The 19037-nt window shown below is 40.3% G+C and overlaps 3 protein-coding genes across 6 annotated transcripts; 2 read left to right on the plus strand and 1 right to left on the minus strand.

Moving 5' to 3' along the window:
* Nucleotides 1–6295: 6295 nt before the first annotated feature.
* Nucleotides 6296–11937, minus strand: LOC144067680 (tRNA (cytosine(34)-C(5))-methyltransferase, mitochondrial-like). 3 transcript variants are annotated; one of them, XM_077591509.1, is made up of 7 exons: nt 11835–11937; nt 10988–11147; nt 10224–10327; nt 9648–10144; nt 8889–9043; nt 7221–7342; nt 6296–6690 (listed from the first exon to the last, which is right to left on the minus strand). In XM_077591509.1, the coding sequence occupies exons 1-7, from the start codon at nt 11855–11857 to the stop codon at nt 6354–6356; spliced, it is 1398 nt and encodes a 465-aa protein (XP_077447635.1). In that variant the 5' UTR covers nt 11858–11937; the 3' UTR covers nt 6296–6353. The 3 variants fall into 3 exon arrangements, with proteins under 3 accessions (XP_077447635.1, XP_077447625.1, XP_077447645.1); XM_077591499.1 differs by lacking the exon at nt 11835–11937 and adding an exon at nt 11575–11666; XM_077591519.1 differs by lacking the exon at nt 11835–11937 and adding an exon at nt 11503–11548.
* On the plus strand, nt 11541–13809 carry LOC144067693 (ATP synthase F(0) complex subunit C3, mitochondrial-like). Its single transcript, XM_077591531.1, has 5 exons — nt 11541–11672; nt 11936–12028; nt 12916–12987; nt 13186–13385; nt 13470–13809. Exons 2-5 carry the CDS (start codon nt 11990–11992, stop codon nt 13582–13584), a joined length of 426 nt encoding a protein of 141 aa, XP_077447657.1. The 5' UTR covers nt 11541–11672; nt 11936–11989; the 3' UTR covers nt 13585–13809.
* A 2244-nt stretch (nt 13810–16053) lies between these two features.
* On the plus strand, nt 16054–18983 carry rrad (Ras-related associated with diabetes). Of its 2 annotated transcripts, XM_077589686.1 has the most exons (5): nt 16054–16137; nt 16244–16639; nt 17490–17563; nt 17654–17858; nt 18145–18983. In XM_077589686.1, exons 2-5 carry the CDS (start codon nt 16264–16266, stop codon nt 18420–18422), a joined length of 933 nt encoding a protein of 310 aa, XP_077445812.1. In that variant the 5' UTR covers nt 16054–16137; nt 16244–16263; the 3' UTR covers nt 18423–18983. The 2 variants fall into 2 exon arrangements, with proteins under 2 accessions (XP_077445812.1, XP_077445803.1); XM_077589677.1 differs by lacking the exon at nt 16054–16137 and having other exon boundaries at nt 16148–16639.
* The last annotated feature ends 54 nt before the right edge of the window (nt 18984–19037 follow it).

The following is a 19037-nucleotide window of genomic DNA, read 5'->3' on the forward strand; positions in this document are numbered from 1 at the left end:
GGATTGGTGGCCAGTCAATCGCAGGGCACAAGAAGACAGACAACCATTCACGTTCACACTCATACCATGGGGTAATTTTGAGTGTTGAACAACCCTACGGTGCATGTTAATGGGGAACCAGAGTACCCTGAGAAAACCCACACCAGCAAGGAGAGAACATTTCAGGAAAGTGGGAACCCACCTAGGATTGAACCATTGATCTCAGAACTATGACAGTGTCAGTAACGCACATCGTCCAAATGGCCAGCAACGCATGTAAGATGTCACGAAAATGGATGATACGGAATAAATTCTTTGTTCATGCGCCTGTGTGTTATCAACTCTGAAGGTTTGTCTTTTCACTTCCGTGAACTTGAAGTTGCATCAGTCCTCTCCATTAATTTTCCTCAGGCGTTGCCTGACAGTGCTGACAATGATGGTACCTGATGTCTCAATAATAAAACAGAGGAGAAATGTTGACTTCCGCGGGAAGAAAAAAACAGCGTTCAATACCGTGCTAAAACTAAAAGCTTGTTGCGCGGCACCAAAAAAAGATGCAAAATTCTCAGATGTATAGCAAGCCACAGAGTCACAATCCTAATTCATTGACCGTCGAGCTTGAGGTGCCAGTCTAATGGTTCCCTTGTGGTCTTTCATTTAAAAAGATGACATATATTGCTACAGCGGACATCTTTTGGGCAATTAATAAGGCCTAATGAATAATTCTGGACTCTGCTTTAACAGACAGAAATCAAATGTGGTGTGACTTGAGTCCTATCTTTATTGATTCTTTGCTGTTTCTCTCCTTGGAGGTTCACCATGTAACAATCAATCAAGTGAGGCAAGCCCTGTCTCTCACATCTACTGATGGAATATTGGCAATTTACGACATTTGAAAAGAATGATGGGTGCCCCGAAATGTTGTAAATCTATGAGGCTACTTGTTAACTGCCCAGCACATCCATTGACTCAAATGCTTTGACTCAAACATTACTCACCCGCTGGAAAAGTGTTGGATTGACAGATAAATAACAAAGAATCGAAAATGTATTGCTTCGGGAAAAGTATTCGCTGTAAACCTAAATTCAAGTTTGTCCGACAAGTTTCTGTCATTAACTACGGTTATGCTATATTTGTATTTTAATTCTACCAAGTGACATGGGGCCAGATAGTGTTGTGGGAGTCAAATGCAGAAGAAAAAATGAACAAATGTACTTGTTGGAATTTGACTTTTATGGACTTCAGTGTAACTCCAGCACAGCCATCATCGGGCAATATCACACATTCTATTTTGATGTTTTCGTCCATTTATGTCATTGTTTACACAGGTTAGTTGCCAGAAGGCAATATAAAAAAAATACACTTAAAAATATGACTCATTTGCAGGGACGACGTAGGAGTAAAACTGGTAGTTCTTAGCAAAGTATAGTTGATCTGTGATAACCTGTGAGGGGGCGTGGTGGACCTGCACATGCTCAGTAGCGCTTCAGAGCACAATTCTATGGGGAGCTGAAATCGACAGAACACCAGCGGACATTGATTCAAAAGTTATTATAAGCTTTACTCATTCAATGTCATCTCAGGTTGAAGTGTATGCGTGGTTGTAGTTAGTAAAAGATTAAATTTTTTGTTCTTTCATTCATTTTCTGAACCGCTTTTCCTCACCAGGGTTGCGGGGGGTGCTGAAGCATATCCCAGATAACTACGGGCCTCTGGCGGGGACCCCCTGAATTGGTTGCCAGACAATCGCAGGGCACAAAGAGAATACAATCATTCACACTCATGCTCATCCCTGCGTGCAATTTAAAGCACTCAACCAGCCTTCTTTGCATGTTTTTGGAATGTGGGAGGAAACCGGGCTACCCAGAGAAAACCCACGCAAGCCTGGGGAGAACATGCAAACTCCACACATTGCTGACCGACCTGGGATTAAACCCTCGTCTCCAGAACTGTGAGGCCGACGCGCTGACCACTCGACCGAGAGGCCGCCTCCATGTTTTTAGTATTCTTTTTCATGTATTGCTATTGAAATGATTTTTTTCAGTTTAAATAGAGGGGATTCATAGAATATTATTGTTGAGTCTTTCATATAAGCAAGTGTATGACAATCATTAAAAAAAGCCTTAGACAGGCTCTGGTTAAAATTAACATTGACACTGGACAACAAAAATAATAATAAATTGGACCACAAAGAATCGATGTTATGCTACTAAGGCGCATGGTTTGGAATGAAGAAAAAATACTTTTGGAAAATAATTTTTAAAATATCATAGATGTTTTAAATGCAGGTCAGCAGAAAGCCTTCACGGCACACCTCTGCCAATGGTCCATTGAGACAATAGAGTCTTCTTTTAAGAAAATAGGAACAGAGTATGCAATTAATTGTACGACATGCACTACACGCATATTTTTGACATGCGGGAGGAAGCCAGAGTCCCTGGAGAAAACTCACGTAAGCACAGTACGAAGTGCACTCTACACTGTAGGCGAGAGCCGAATATGCAATCTTGATTCTAAGATGAAAATGCTGGGGCACCTGGCTATTTTTCTGCGTTGCGGTCACTTTTTTTAAACCTACCAAATTGCTTAATGTTCAAATGGGCATAGATATATTCGCAATATCTCCTTGATTTTTGTTGAAGCAACCAAGGCATTCAATTGCCTCATTTTCATACTGTTTTTAGACATAGCATTTGCCTTTTACCAGAGTAAGAAAGGTTTTCTCTGTTGGTTGCTCAATTTGGCGAGAAGAGGCATAGCACGTAAAACGAGTAGTGGCAAACAGTGTCAAAGCTGTGATTTGCTTGTACTCAAAAATCAAATGTGGCACCTTTTCTAGACAAGTGTGTACCTATTACAATCATGCTCAAGGAATATAATTTGGCATTCTTATCAAAATCAGATAGCATGGCGAATGAGTGGTTAGCACATCTGTCTCAGAGTTCTGGGATCAAAAGTTCCGAGCTTCCTGTGTGGGTTTTCCCTGTCATTGCGTGGGTTTTCTCCGTATAGACACACATTCTCTCCCGCATCCTAAAAGACATGGTTGACGAGACACTTAGAATTCTCCATAAATCTGATTGTGAGTGTGAGAGGCTGTTTGGTCTGTGTATATGTGGCCTACAATTGACTGGTCTGACCTGTTCCTACGCTGCCTTCTGTCCAGAGTTAACTGAGGTTAGCTCCAGCACCCCGACGGCCATCGGGAAGATATGCAGTACAGTAAAATCAAATCAATCACTAAAAAACATATGAAGAATAATCAATGGAAACCTTATGGATGTGAGTTCAATTTTAAGTAGCATAGTGAAGCTTAACTCAAAAAATATTTTGCCACTTTTAAATGTGGGGTTATTTGAAATACAGCTTTAAAAAATATAAATAAATAAATAAAGTGAAATAATTTAAGTTGGCAAATTGAAGCATATGTACATTGATAAATTACTGTATCTGCCATTTGAAAAATATTTAGCCCAATACATGATGGAATCTAATCTAATCACAAAAAATGCCCTCTTCATATTCTTTAAAATGTGTATAAATATGAACCCAGAAAAATAAATGTCATTACTTCTTTAACATATTACAACATTAATGCCTGCCTTGCTAAAACATCCTTTTTAGTCATTAAAAAGTTTGTTAAAACATATATAAAACAAAGTCTTCATTTTACGTTTTACCAAACAAGGAAGACAATCTAAACTGGTTGTATTTTTTTTTTAATATGTACTTGGTGTGCATCAGCACTAACATTCAATCCTTTTCTTCTATGATTGTAGGTAGTAGTATATCAAACCAAATAGTTGTGAGCAAACTATATGGAAGACTTTTAATAACGTAGATATTGTACTCTGCTATTCCATTAATACAAATCACAATCATGAGGGAATAATTGCAATACAAATTACTAACTTCATACGCAGAGCAATTGATCGCGAGTCCAACTACATTTCCTGCTCTAATTTCCCCTTCTCCTCTCGTTATTGTCGATGACTACAGTGTTAATGATTGCATCTGGCGGTGCCACAAATTAATTCTTGCCTCTCTGGCAAAAAGCTGTTCCCCACCTGATTATGCAAAGCAGGCCTATATTCTCTCTCTTTGAAGTGGAGGAAAAGCTGCTTCGAGATTCCCCCCTCGAGGAACGGCAGTAACATGGGTAACATCAACAAACTAGGGTTCGTAGAGAGGTCAGAAAAATGGCAAACTACACTTTACCCTCAATTCATCCCTTCAGATCTTTTGTCTTTGCAGAATACACACTTGGACGAGATCGGGTAGCTACGTAGATTTCAAAAGAAGAACAAAAATAGCCATAGAAATGTACTCAATAGACCAGGCTTGCCCATTGAAGGTGGAGGGAACAACTATACTGTTTTGTTTCTTTTTTGGGGGGTTCAAAAAATTAATTGGTTGGGCAACTAATCAGGAAAAAATGGAAACACATTTCAATTCCCTACAAAGACCACATCAAAACTGAAAAATATATGTACTATACTATACCTATTTTGCATACCAGTAAACACAGAAAAGTGTGATTGTGTGTGTGTGCGTGTGGGTGTGTGCGTGTGTATGTTTGGCATGCAAGCTTTTAAAAAAAAAAATTGGCACGTCAGTCATGCCCAGCAGGCTGTTTGGAGCGAGGATTCCAGATTATTTTCAAACTCACAGTCAGTTCCTCAGGCTCTAATGCATGAAGTGAGATGGCTAAATATAAAGCTGTAATATTTATTTATTTATTCCAATTGGCCACGTCAATACATCTAGTGCCGTTGTGATGGTAAAAATATAAAAGTGTAGGCAGTTGTATTCTGCATTTAAGGACATTTTTGCTGTGAACATTTCTTGCTGGGAAAAGAAGAGTTGTACTGACCACTCTGGCATGACAACATTCAGGTAATGAGCTACTGGGGGATGATAGAACTTGATGACTTGTTGAGGGGTGTATAATTTGATGTAATGGTACTTAAAAGTGGTGGTAATTTTGTGTAGGACAGCACATGGGAGCTTGCTGTTACATTTTCTGAAATGAGCAAACAGGTTTGAGAGCCACCGAAAAGCTTGACATATACTTGCACATACTGATGCAACACTACTAAGTGCACTTCACTTTTGTAACTAAAATCGCACGCCCTTAAGAATTAGCTTTGAAATTCATTCATTCATTTTCTGAACCGCTGATAGGTTCACCAATAGGCATTCCCAAATGCACGCACAAATAAAACAGACATCAGACTCATAACCGGTGTCTTGCAAGAGAGGATCCAAGATGTACTAAAATGACTTTTTAAATGTTAATAAGCTAAGTAAAGGAAATATATAATAATGTAAGACTAATAACCCTAAGTGAAGCAAAGCGTTCTTCATTGCAAGCAAATATATAATAATGTAAGACTAATAACCCTAACATTTTAAATGAAGCAAAGCGTTCGTCATTGCAAGCAAATATATAATAATGTAAGACTAATAACCCGAACAACCGCTTATCCTCACAAGGGTCGCTGGGGGTGCTGGAGCCTATCCCAGTTGACTTTCAGGTACCAGGCAGGCGACAGCCTGAATTGGGGGCCAGCCAATTATAGAGACAAATAACCACTCACGCTCATATCTAAGGACAAATGAGTGTGTTCAACCTGGCTACGATGCATGTTTTTTGGAATGGGGGAGGAAACCGGAATACCCGGAGAAAACCCACACCCATACATAACTCCACACAGGAGGACCAATGTTCCCTCTAATTTTTTGTTTGTCTGGGCAAAAAGACAACCTCCCTGAGCACACTGAGTACTGGTGTGAGCAACATCATCATTGCTCGCTATGGGCACACACCAGTATCACTCACACCTGCCATAAGCAGGTGTATGTCTACTACACATAAATAATTTAGTAATAATAAAATATAATGATTAATATCTATGAATGGGCGGCACGGCGGATGAGTGGTTCGCGCGTCGGCCTCACAGCTAAAAATAAATAAATAAAAATAATAATAAATTGGGATTTAATTTTGTGCGCTCCATATGATTTGCTGTGCGCAGAGAAGACGAGAGAAGTGCTCAATTGCGCACGCGCGCAGCTTAGAGGGAACATTGAGGAGGACCGACCTGGGATCGAACCCAGGATCCCCAGAACTTTGAGGCCGACGCGCTAAGCAACTCAGCCGTCGACTATAAGATAGTACAGCAATACCCCTACCCCACCCTTGTGAGGATAACGGGTTCAGAAAATGATTGAATAATGAAACATAGCACTGTGTTGAAGGTAAATGAGTGAACTTTGTAATTAACAGTAATAAGTGAAAGAATGCAAGAATGCCTTTCAGAAAACGCAAACTGTAATTAAATGCCATTTCCAAATAATTTGTACAGAAGACATTATTTCCTCCTTCTAATCCGCGATAAGAACATTGGCCCCCAGGTTTTATACGGCTGGGGAACTACGAGAATGCCGAGGGAATGGTCATACGGGGACATGACGTCACAATGTGGCTGCAAAGCTTGCGTGTTAGGTAACGGTCCACTAACATGACGGGCACGGCTAAATGTGAAATAGCTTGATAAGGGAAGCGCAATCTCCTCCCAGAGGTCCTCGGGTTCGGCTTCAGGGCAGTCTTTGAGCACAGTCTCAATCACAGCAAAGTTCTCCGAGTTGGACATGGTGCATGTTGAATAGACCACTGTGCCCCCTGGACGCACTGCTGACAGTGCAGACCTGCGGGGAGAGGACCGACGCCGCACTTTAAGACAAAGTCTGACACCCAACTTTTCATAACATTTTTTCAGCTGCAGAATTTGGTGCATCTGATGCCATCCAATACAAAGAATACGCCTCTGAAAGACAAGGTATCCATTTTTCAGAGTATTTTTGTGGTTTGTCCTGTAGAGTTGCAATGGAGCATACTGTGGACTGTTTCTAATATTCTGACTAATATACTAGATAAATATTTTAGAACTCTCAGTATGATGCACGGCATGTAGAAACTTTCATAATAAACACATTCTAAAATCATTACCTCTCATGTTTGTAATTATTTTGATTAACCTAATAGCCAGCGGTTATAAGTGAGTGAATCTAATGTAATTTCACCCCATTACTTTCATACCAAATCCTTCTTCCTACGAGATTTCCATGCACACAGGTAAATCATTTGTCATTTTGGCCCAAGAAATGAAAGCAGCTTGTTAGAAAACGCTTGTCTTAGTCATCAAATCTTGGAAGGCTCGGCAGATATTTTGACTTGCCTTAGAAGTTGGACCTGGAGGTGCGGCAGCCTGCCTCTCTCCTTTAGCCTCTGTTCCACCTGCTGGTCATTAGATGAGAACAGCCAGCTCCTGTCATTGGAGCATGGAGCATCAACCAGGACCTGTCACACACCAAGTGACATATGCAAGTGAGATGTTGTTCATGCTCTGCTGCTAATCCAGCTTTTCTATTGGTTTCCCCAGAACCACGCTTTGCTTCCAGACATGAAAAGATATGACACTCTGTATCCCATCAGGATCCACCCATCGTATTTATCCTAACCATGCCCCACATTTTTGCTTGTTTTAAAACAGGGGTGATCAAACTTTTTTTTCCTCCAAGGGCCCTTTTTAAAATAATCAAAGGATGGTAGGGTCAACTTGAAATCCTTCTTCTTGCATATGTTAAAGAGATAAGGTTTTTAAAATGTATGCTTAGCTATTAACTCATTAATTCACATTGATCAGGGGTGGCGAACAAGTTAGACACAAAGAGCAAAAGTTTTAAAATGTGAGTCAAAGAGCCACACCATGCAGTGACTTGCCAAAACAGACACACACACAAAAATACACAATTAAAACCATATTATTCACCATAACACTTTTTCCCATTACAAAACAACGTGTTCATTTCAACGTAAGTGTCCACCCTGACTTTGAGTGTGTTTTAAGAGAAAATAAAAATAAGAGAAACATGCAACGAAGCAAAGAGCCACAGTATATCCAAAATATGAGAAGCAAAGTGCTGCAAGCGGCTCGAGAGCCACGTTTGCAAACCGTGACATTGACGATGTTAAATCCAACTTGACTGGGGGGGCTATAGCAATTAAATATGATTATTCAGCCAGCTTTCCCAGTTGAAATGGATTTGTTGTCTATATCTCTCAATGGCAGTGAATGAGTTCAGATCTACAAATAACACAAAAATCCTAAATTATAAGGATTTGGGAGTAAAATATAATATTTTCATCATTTGCTGCACACCAATAAAAACTGAGCAGCAAGCCATAAGTGGTAGTTTGGACAACTTTGATTTGAATCCTTGGTGAATACAAATTCAAACAATTTGTCCCACAAGACCTTTGTTATTAAATGAACTGAAAGAAAAATGTGATCAACACAAGCCCAAAACTTCTTTTAAAAACAACATAATGCTAATACGGTTTATTCTCGTGCTCAAATGTGTCATTATCAAGTGTTTAAACTTTGGTTGCAGTTTAACAAGTTTGCAATTCTGTGACAATAGTTTCCAAAATTGTTGTCTGTGTTGAATTGTATATAAAATATAGAGCTATATGTGGTCATCAATATATTTGAATACTGTTCAGAAGAGCAATATCTGATTTAAAGCATGCATGGCCAAGTCTTTCTACTATATATGGATTTAAATGATTCATTAAAAATGTATTTTGACACATCAATTAGCATCACCAACTCATAAATTATTACTGCTGTATAAGATACACAACAGTACCTCTTATTCCTTACATTTTTTAATTTAATTTGTTAAAACAAACAAAAAAATGTTAAATTTGTTCATGAATATTAAGATTGGTATACTATTTTTCTAGTATGGTACATATTTTAATAGTGTGCAAATCAATCTCCTGGTACAAACAAATATTAAATCAATGCACATTACAAATAAGGAAGCAGAATTTTGCTTACTTTGTCATAGATCCCGGGCTGACTTTGCCCAAAGGACCGGCCATCCTGGTCTGTAACAACCACTTTGCTGCTCATCCATTGCGGCAAGAAAGACTCCAAGGTTTTAGCCAGCCAGTCGCGTCTGTGACCATCGGGCTCATTACAGCAGAGGAATGCTGGGAAACAGCATAGAGACAATGCAAAAATCATAATGACAGCCCGTTATAAATATTGCATAAAGGCTCAACTTACAGCATAAAAAAATACATCAATATAAAAAGCATCTACAGGCTTATAAAGTTGGTTTAATTTGTGAATCAATTCAATTATAAACAGGAGGAACTTTATATATAACCAAATCTAAGTTATATTTAAGTAAACTCACGTAATATCATTCAGCCTAAAGGTATTGATAATTTCATGTTTTATGAATATGATTAGAGCATACAGCAAAAGGAATCTTTAATTTATATTGAGAAAAATATATGTGATGTGAGATCAAATGTGATATGTAAAAAATATCGGAATATATTATTTTTAGTACAGACAGTAAATATTAATTTAGACACGTTTTCATGGGTATTTAATGAATATTCATGGTAGATTTTCATTTTTGTATCATTAGGTTAGTTACCGACTCAAAATGCTAATAAATTTCTTACATAAAAGGCCAAAAGGAACAAATTCTGCATTAAGGTGAACAAACTGTGCGTCTCTAAAGTTGTGCAACTCTATTTGAGGATTAATTCTTAAAAGGCTGCTTAAGTAAAGCAGAGTCACCTGGGGCAGCACACTGCATTATAGCAAAAGCTTTGCCCCCGGGAGCAGAGCAAAGATCCAACACCTTCTCTCCATCTCTGACTTGCAAAGCGAGCACTGGGAGTAGAGAGGCAGCGTTGAGGAGGTAGTACTGCTTTAGCTGCCCGGGCCTGTGAGCTTGCGATGGAAAACGCAGCGGATATGGGTGGATGTAACACTGCAGTGACGCCGAAAGTGGACCGAGGCGAGGTTCAGATTGAGCTTGAATGGGAGCTTCAGCGCTATTGTCAGCCTTGAAAAGGGAGTTATCGCCCAGGCGCTGGTGGAGAGTCTCTCCTGACGTTTGACATTCAGCATTGAAGACGGTGTCCAAAACACCAGACAATGTCAGGGCTTCTTTCTGAGGCAGTAGTGTGGAAAAGCCTTGTGACAAGAGGACACGCTGAATATCTGTCACTACAGTGAAGCGATTGAGCAATACACCGTACTGCCAAGATGCAGGGTTAAGAAGCACAGATCTGTAAAACATAAATAGTAGTAGCAAGCAGACATTGTAGGCAATAAACAATACACATTATTCTTGAAATGTGTATCGACCTCACAGATGTCCACAAGTCCCCGAGCTCTTCACTGTACTGCTGGTCAAAATGGTCCAGAACTAACTGACAGGAAGATCTTTGTTTTTTACGTGTCCTGATGACCTGTCATAAACAGAATGACATCAGTTCGGGAGATATACTAACAGCATCCAGTAGGAATCGTACTCTGAATATTTATACAGATAGGTATGAGTCATTCATCCTGGTGACCTATTTTGCTTCCTTGGGATTCTGAGAAGACAAGTAGTAAATATTTTGAGATTCAAACAATTATCCTGCAATCACAATAAATAATTTTAGTGTTGTAAAGTCCAGAGTGCCTTTACAATAACTCACTGGGGACTCAATTGTTGGTCTTTGTTATGAAGGTTTATATAAAGCAATGATAACACAAGTGTGGATTATCATTCATTTGATGTTACACGAGCTCCCTCTAGTGGGATGCAAAAATAATGTAATAGGGACAGTCACCTCGTACTGACTTTGGAGGACAGCAGCTTTATTTTTCAATAACCGGGTTAGAAATTGTTTTTTCCCCAATTATTATTTAACTCTCATTTCCAAATAACATTATTTATATACTGTCCCTCTCTAAAACCATTGATACTGCTCAATCCCTACATAATATAACAATTTCGTACTGTGACATTAAGCATTACTTTCAGCATCAGAAATGTATTTGTCAGCTTTACGAAGAGACATTACTTCCATTGAAAGAAAACAAGTCATATTTCAAAATCCAAATCAGCGTGATGTGTTTACCTTTGAAATTGAGGCTGGTTTTGGCTTGGGTTTTTGAACACCATCGTGACCTGTGTAACCAGCCGGCGAACACACAAGTCTCGGCGTTAACTTCCCACTTCTGTTTAATGTCCTCCGTAGAAACAATGAAATTGCAAACATTTGCTTCTTCCATAAAAACCTAAAACCAAGTACAGTGTCGATAAGTGAAACATCTATTTAATGCCATCTACTAGTCATTACATTTCTTGTTTTAGTTGGGTAGGCGTGTCTTTAGATATCGTTTTTTATAAGTTTAGATGTTTCGGGAGGCTATAGTATGAGACAAGCGCCGTCCCTTGGGGTCATTTTTTTTTTGCGTCGGTGCCTTTCGGCCTTTCGAATTAAAACATAACGGGATGTGCACTTTAAAATAGCTATTAATTGCTCCATTTTCAATTGATTTTCACAAACGTCGGAGATGAATAAAATACTTAAAATAATTACATTTATTTTGACATTAACCTGAATCCTAGTAACATTGATATAAAACTAACCCCGTTGCAAATGAGTCAATGATTAATCAATATATCCATCTAATGTCTAAATTTGACATCTTATTTCCGCACATGCGTGCGCACGAAGGCCACGAACACCGGAAGGTAACCCCGACGGGTGCATTGCGCATGTGCAGTCTTCTGGTGCGTTCGACCTCCACTCGTCACCGGTAAGAGCTAATCTCCTCTAAAGCACTGCGCTTTCAATTGAAATGTTAAAAAAATAAATGAACACGGGCCACCTCTGTTTAAATTTAAATGATCAAACTTGTTTTCCATTAACTTGTTGTTGGCAGCACACCTTTTCTATTACAGTGAACGATGACGCTGACCTTACTCGTATCTCCAGCAGCATTGTGCATGTCTTGCAGCAAATTACCGTGTTTTTCCTCAATGAGTGATGTCTCAATTGTCATTTTTAATTGCGGTGCAGACCTTAAATTGCATCCAGCTCCACTGCTCGATCCAACGAGGACGCCCTTTCGTCATGTATGCCTGTGCTAAATTCGTCTCAACGCCCTCTCTGGTGAGGAAACGCAAAGTATATAGATATAAATGACAAAATGTCGCAATATGTCTTTTTCTCCGTATTCTTACACTTTGGCTTGACAGCTGATCTGCCATTGACCTTTTGCTTCGCAAGTTAGCCTGCTTCGACAAGGACGACGAAAAGGCGAAGCCTGAGTGGACGTTCTCAGGGTCAAATTGTTGGCAATGCCTGATTATTTGGACAATTTAAGTGAAACAGTCATGCTAAATGAAGAATGATCAAAATAGTCAATGTTAACACTTTATGGAATTTACATTTCAAATGAATGAATATCATACTGGATGGAGCACAGTTCTATTCATTTTGGGAGCAGGAGCAAATGTCCTCTCATTTGCAGAAAATCTGACTGATTTGCAACAAAATATTTATTTTAACCAACAGATTAATAAAGTGATGTGTAGCTTCAATTCGAGCCTGTGCTTCCCTTGACTACCAAAAAAGCATAGTGGCCCTTACCACCATCATGTTGGTTGTCAATCTCAGACTTTTACTATTTGCGACAGGGATTGAACTTTACCCTCTACAAACAGCAAGGGTTCACTTTAAATCATATGGATCATTTTTTTAAAGCTACATTCCTGTGGTAGCAATGTGGCTTGAAATTGTGAAAATCAAGAATGACGGTTCATAATAGGACTATCATAACCTGGCATAATTTCCAGTCCATAGTTGTAGGCAACAAAAACACTCTTAGAAAGCAATTAAAATGTGTTGATGTTGTATACATTTGCTTAAGATGTGATCGCACTTGTAGCACATCAGAGGTTTGAATTGTACACTATTTTGAACCCTCCATTTACATGACAAAATATTTTCTTACTGCACTAAAGCATTTTTTCTGCTCTTCGTTCACCTTTTTACAGCTCCGGGCTGGATCTCGGGCTCTCTACAGACCACTGTCAGCAGCTGTTGTGTCAGATGCTAAAAAGCTAGAGGTGAGTAGCTACAGCTTCTGAAAGTTTGTGCAATTTTCAATAAAAAATGATTGCATTAAAATGGGTGTGATTTGCTGAAGTCCAGAAAAAAATAGATCAGATAACATGGATTGTACAAAACACAATGAGAAATGTTCTTTAAAGCAATTGCAATACTATGTATGACCTTTGTACTAACTGGATGCACACTTCTTGTAGACTGCGGCGCTCCTCCCACCACATGGCATTACCTCCTCTCAGCAGCAGGTGGCGCTGCGTGGCTTTCAAACCAGCGCAGTGAGCCGTGACATCGACACTGCCGCAAAGTTCATTGGAGCTGGAGCTGCCACTGTCGGAGTCGCTGGATCTGGAGCCGGTATCGGGACAGTGTTTGGTAGCCTCATCATTGGCTACGCCAGGTAAACCATAGGAATTTTCAATTTTGAATATCTTTATCACACGAGTTTGCATGGGCTGAGTGTTGTTGTCTTTCTCCCTGACAGGAACCCTTCTCTGAAGCAACAGCTGTTCTCCTATGCCATCTTGGGCTTTGCTCTATCCGAGGCCATGGGTCTTTTCTGTTTGATGGTTGCGTTCCTCATTTTGTTTGCCATGTAACCAAAGGGCAGCCAGTGATATGTCACAATGTTACTAAGAATGAGCAGTTGGCATATCCATGAATGGTACCAAAATGCAGTCATGGTGCTTACCCCTCATTGTCTGTAATGATTGTGAACAGTTGGCAAAGCAACCGTTCTTAGTGGTTCCTGCCAGTATATTGTATATTTAATCAAATGTTTTTTGTTAAAGATCTCATAATAAAAGAAAACATTTCATCTGTGAGCTTTGTGGGCCTTTTACTTGGCATGTTTTCAAACATTTTGGACTTTAAGACTAGAGGTTGGTTGACCTTGACTTAAAAATATAGCTGTGATGCAGCGATACAGGTATCCAATTTCGAAAGTAAAAATGAGAATACAGTATGTTTTAATTTTGAACTTGCAAATTCAGTCCAGCCCTTGAGTTTCATGTGTCTAGTTTTACATGCTTCAATGGATTAATTGGAGGTGCTTATCCCTGGTTGTGCCTTATCTCACCTAAAAGAGGGGCTGTTTCAACCACAGTCGAGTGGATAGCATGTCTGCCCTGAAGCTTGAGTTTTTTGTGTGTGGGGTTTCTCTGGGTACTCTGGTTTACTCCCACATCCCAAAAACATTCATTTTAGCCTGGTTGATCACTATAAATCAAGGGTGGCTAAGTCTGGTCCTCGAGAGCCCCTATCCAGTTTGTTTGTTTTCCATATCTCCCTCTACGACACCTGAATCAAATGATCAACTCCTTAGCAAGATGTCCAGGAACTTGATACCAATCCAGATTATTTGATTCGGGTGTGTTGTTAGAGGGAGATATGAAAAACAGACCAGATAGGGCAGGGGTGGGCAAACTATTCCACAAAGGGTCGCAGTGGGTGCGAGTTTTCATTTCAACCCATTGAGAGGGCACCTTTTCACCAATCCGGTGTCCTACAAGTGCAATCAGTGGATTGCAGTCAGGTGCTTCTTGTTTTCTGCAGGAATCTCATTGGTTAAACTGTCTGTGCTATATCGGTTGGTACCAAAACCTGCACCCACTGCGGCCCTCGAGAACTGGTTTGGAGACATCTTTTAATGGCTTGAAATGCATTCATAGAGGGTTATGAATAGAATAATGCCGAATCACACTTCATTTTGTATATTTTACATGTATACAACATATGTTAATAAATGGTGTTTTCAAGGTTGTTTTTTTATTCATGATTTCTATTGACTTTAAAGATCGTTTCAAAATGTAATGATGACGCTGGGAAATTTGAATTGCAATGCAACATTTTGCCACAAGAGAGAGAACACACGCAAGTAGTAAGCATTCATTCACCAGAGTCACATGCCGAAGGTCAAGTATTACGTCTAAAGATGACGAATAGTCAGAGTTCAAAATCTTAGTATATATAAAGCGAAATTACCCTGCTAAGAAATCCGCCATATGCAGGTTTCTGTACCAGCAAGATCAGTACCAAAGTCCACCAAATCCAGTTTTTTTGTTGTCAATCAAAGTTTTTCAGGATTTGTTGCCCAGCATTTGCTGGTTTCAAAATTTGCACCCCATGAAAAATGTTTACCCTTGCCCCAAACAGGAGGGTCAGTAATGCAACCACAATAAACCCACATTACATTAATAAAATGTTATACAGTGCATCGCGTAGGTGGCCCGGCGGACGAGTGGTTAGAGCATCGGCCTCACAGTTCTAGGGTCAGGGGTTTGAGCCCAGGTGGGTCCTCACTGTGTGGAGTTTGCATGTACTCTCTGGGCGTGCGTGGGTTTTATCTGGGTACTCTGATTTCCTCCCACATTCCAAAAACACTCAAAATTGCCCCTAGGAATGCATGTGAGCATGAATGGTCGTCCGTTTCCTTGTGTCCTGCGATTGGCTGGCAACCGATTCAGAGTGCCCGCACTTAGCTGGGATAGGCTTCTGCACCCCCCACGACCCTTGTGAGGATAAATGGTTGAGAAGATGAATAAATGTTAAGTGTGAGATTGGTAGAAAATGTGGTTGTTTGCCTATATGAACCATAGCTGACCTCCACTTCAGTGTGTCCCCCCGCCTGGGGTAGGCTCCAGCACCCCCTGCGACCCTTGTGAGGATAAGCGATTCGGAACATGAGTGGCGTATCGCTACATTTCTGTTCTTGAGCGGATCTATTGATGTTTTCGTCATTCTGATGGATGTCTGACTCACATGTGCATTTCGTTGTATGGATTGCCGGCACATCAAGACGAGGAGATCCTCTAAAATTAGCAGCAGAATTAAATATTTATTATCCCTGTAGCTTTTAGAGGGCTTTCCCTTTCCAAAGATCCGCGTGGGAGGAGGACTCCATTTGGCTTTGCGGAAGGGAAATTCCTCCACTCTTTCCAGTCCCCCCCATCCTCCACCTCCCCCTCCTGCTCCCCCTCCTCCCCTCAGTGATGGTACCATTACGCACAACTATAATAAGCACGGGGCGCGATTCCCTCTGACGTCACGTGCGCTTCTGTATAAATACACATGAGCAGAGGCGACTGAAAGAAAGACACTTGCGGGATTACCGTGAAGGCGACATCGTCGGACTTAATTGGACAGCACTACTCGTAAGTGATTTGACTTTTCTGCTTTGACTTACCATGGATTTGCGCTTTTACACAACCACGGTGCAAACATCCTGGATGACAGCAGACTTATCCCATGTGTCCGCAGGTCATCTGTTATTAAACGCAATGACTTTGAACAAGAGCGATAAATTGCGGAGCATGGATAAGAGGAGATGCAGCACCCCCTTCCCGACGAACATGGCCAACCTGCACCGGAGAAGCATGCCGGTGGACGACCGGGACCTGCGCGCGTCCGCCGTGAACCCCATCGTACAGAATCACGAGCTGTCCAAGCTTCTCCGCTGCACCCCCTATTCCCAGAAGGAGCAGCACCGAGGCAGTTGCGCCTCCGACTCGTCCGACTCGGTCATCTCCAACGGGAGCGACCCAGACTTGCAGGTGCACAAAGTGGTTCTCCTGGGGGAGCACGGCGTGGGCAAGTCCAGCCTGGCGCGCGTCTTCGGTGGACTTGAGGACCCCGGTCACGACTACGATGAAGCAGGTATGTAAATGAGGGGGTGTGGGGACAATGAGTCATCATAGACGATTTCACCCAAGGCCAATTCATGAGCAATTTTATCATTTAGTTGAGTTATACAGTACTGTCTGTACCTTGTGGATTGTTCAATTACTACATTGAGTTGATGAGATCTCCTTGTGAAAGTTGACCTACAGCAATCAACCTTAGTTTCAATGTCATTATTTCTGTGGTTCACAAGCCTGAATTAATTGCATGAACAGATCCCACAAAATAAAAGTGTTCATTCCAAATCATGCAATTTATACTGATAGGTCTATGTTTCGGTAAAATGATATAATGTACAGTCAATATGATTCTCAATGTCCAATTGTGTGATTTTTTTCCCATGGAAAAGGGAAATTGGCAAAATCCATAGAAATCTCTGATCTTTTTTCTGGAGTCTTTGACTCTTAAAATAATTTTTAAAATTCTGATTGCGTGCCGTGTGACTGATAGGTGACCGGGTAAGCGTATAATCTGCAATGTAGTCCCTATGCAGCTCCCTGCTGTCCTGAGCAGCTGGATAAGCAAGATAGAAAACAGACGGATTGATGCATGCACCAATTGTGCAAATCTGTGATGGCAAATTTGCTCTGATGGATTTCTTTCTTATTTCTGCACGCAAGAGTGTACACATATTGATTATTGCTATTTCCATCTCTGGTCAGAACACAGTGTTGTCGCAAGCACATCCAAACAGTACTGTGTAACTCAAAGTCAAATGATGCAGACCAGAACTAGCTGTGATCACCTTGAAAATGAAAATCACCATAAAATGGTCTTAGGTAGACATTTTGACAGTACATAATATTCATTTTTTTTCTACCTTCAGGAAACACCTATGACAGATCTATTGTAGTGGACGAGGAAGAATCATCTATTGTGCTGTATGACATCTGGGAACAGGTGAGGTCCATGATAATTCTTAATGATTGTTTCTTTTAATTAATCATCCATATATAAGGCTGAAAATTGGAAAATCTTTTCACTCTGAAGGATAACAGTCCGTGGCTAAAGGAGCAGTGCATGAGGATGGGAGACGCCTACATCATCGTGTACTCCGTGACGGACAAATCAAGTTTTGAGAAAGCATCAGAGCTGCGGATCCAGCTGCGTAGGACCAGACAGTCGGAAGACATTCCCATAATCCTCGTGGGCAACAAGAGTGACCTGGTTAGGTCTAGAGAAGTGTCAGTCGATGGTAAGTCGTTTTTTTAGAAAGTCTGGCTTCCCAAAACTAGTAAGGTGATAAAATGTTGTGTAAAATGAACCTGGCTATTTAATGAAAAAAAAATGTAGAATAATAATTTGAGATTTACATGAATGTTTTCTGGCTATCCAGTTGTGTTATAGACTTTTATTTACAAAGAATAGCTTGTAAACAGCTTTAGGAGCCTTTACATCTCTTTTCTTGGGGATCAGTGTACATGTTTTCGGATCTTCCCAGAGAAGTAATATATCCCCTTCCATTGTGATTGTTATCCTAGAGGGAAGTGCTTGCGCAGTGGTGTTTGACTGCAAGTTCATCGAGACATCAGCGTCGCTCCACCATAATGTGCAGAACCTGTTTGAGGGTATCGTGAGGCAAATCCGCCTAAGGAAGGACAGCAAAGAGGAGAACGCCCGGCGCATGGCGAGCTGCAGGCGCAGAGAGAGTATCAGCAAGAAAGCCAAAAGATTTCTAGGCCGCATGGTTGCACGCAAGAACAAGAAAATGGCTTTTAGACAAAAGTCTAAATCTTGTCATGACCTTACAGTTCTTTGAGAACTTTATTGGACACATGGACTTTTTCTTTTTTCCCCCTTTTGGCCTATGGAGACCCAAATGCTGTGTGTTTTTTTTTAATTTGATTTCAAAGTAAAATGGACTAGTAGGGCTGTACAGAAATATATTTTTGATTTTCAGACACTATAAAAGAAAAGTCTTGATTGACAGAAGACAGACTTTACATGTCACTTCTTTTCAACTGTGTTCACATGCATGAAGCTTTGTGTATTTATTTCATTTTGCCTGCCTTAAACCAAAAAAGGCTTGCTTTTTTTATTTGTATTTTTATTTTATGTTTTTTTTAGTTTGCCAGATTGCCTTTCTGATTTCACTGGAAGGGATTGGCATAAAAATTGTACCATGACTGTTGCTAAATGAAACATACGCACATACATCTCATTATGCTCCAGGACATTAAGTATCACACAAGCTTTGGAGTCATTTTTACTTGAAGGGTGGTACGCAGGTTCGTGCCTCAGTCTAGTAAAATGAAGCTAGAGCACTAAGAGAAATGATTACAGTTGTTCTTTAGCACTGAAGTCAGTTTGTGAAGCAATATGTTATATTTGTCTTGTAGACATTCAGTTTTTCTTTGTTTATCAATATTTTTTT

The sequence above is a fragment of the Stigmatopora argus genome, chromosome 2 (genome assembly GCF_051989625.1).
Source record: "Stigmatopora argus isolate UIUO_Sarg chromosome 2, RoL_Sarg_1.0, whole genome shotgun sequence".
Taxonomy (NCBI): Eukaryota; Metazoa; Chordata; class Actinopteri; order Syngnathiformes; family Syngnathidae; genus Stigmatopora; species Stigmatopora argus.

Excerpts from the sequence above, each read along its gene's own strand:
- LOC144067680 (XM_077591499.1), bottom strand. The coding sequence starts at position 11,633 with ATGCGCAATGCACCCGTCGGGGTTACCTTCCGGTGTTCGTGGCCTTCG. Across the intron at positions 11,148-11,574 it reads TGGCCTTCGTGCGCACGCAT|GTTTTTATGGAAGAAGCAAA; the intron begins GTGCGGAAATAA and ends ACTTGGTTTTAG. Across the intron at positions 7,343-8,888 it reads AGCCCGGGATCTATGACAAA|GTCCTGGTTGATGCTCCATG; the intron begins GTAAGCAAAATT and ends GGTGTGTGACAG.
- LOC144067693 (XM_077591531.1), top strand. The coding sequence starts at position 11,990 with ATGTATGCCTGTGCTAAATTCGTCTCAACGCCCTCTCTG. Across the intron at positions 12,988-13,185 it reads CAGATGCTAAAAAGCTAGAG|ACTGCGGCGCTCCTCCCACC; the intron begins GTGAGTAGCTAC and ends CACTTCTTGTAG. Across the intron at positions 13,386-13,469 it reads CTCATCATTGGCTACGCCAG|GAACCCTTCTCTGAAGCAAC; the intron begins GTAAACCATAGG and ends TCTCCCTGACAG.
- rrad (XM_077589677.1), top strand. The coding sequence starts at position 16,171 with ATGGATTTGCGCTTTTACACAACCACGGTGCAAACATCCTGGATGACA. Across the intron at positions 16,640-17,489 it reads TCACGACTACGATGAAGCAG|GAAACACCTATGACAGATCT; the intron begins GTATGTAAATGA and ends TTCTACCTTCAG. Across the intron at positions 17,859-18,144 it reads TAGAGAAGTGTCAGTCGATG|AGGGAAGTGCTTGCGCAGTG; the intron begins GTAAGTCGTTTT and ends TTGTTATCCTAG.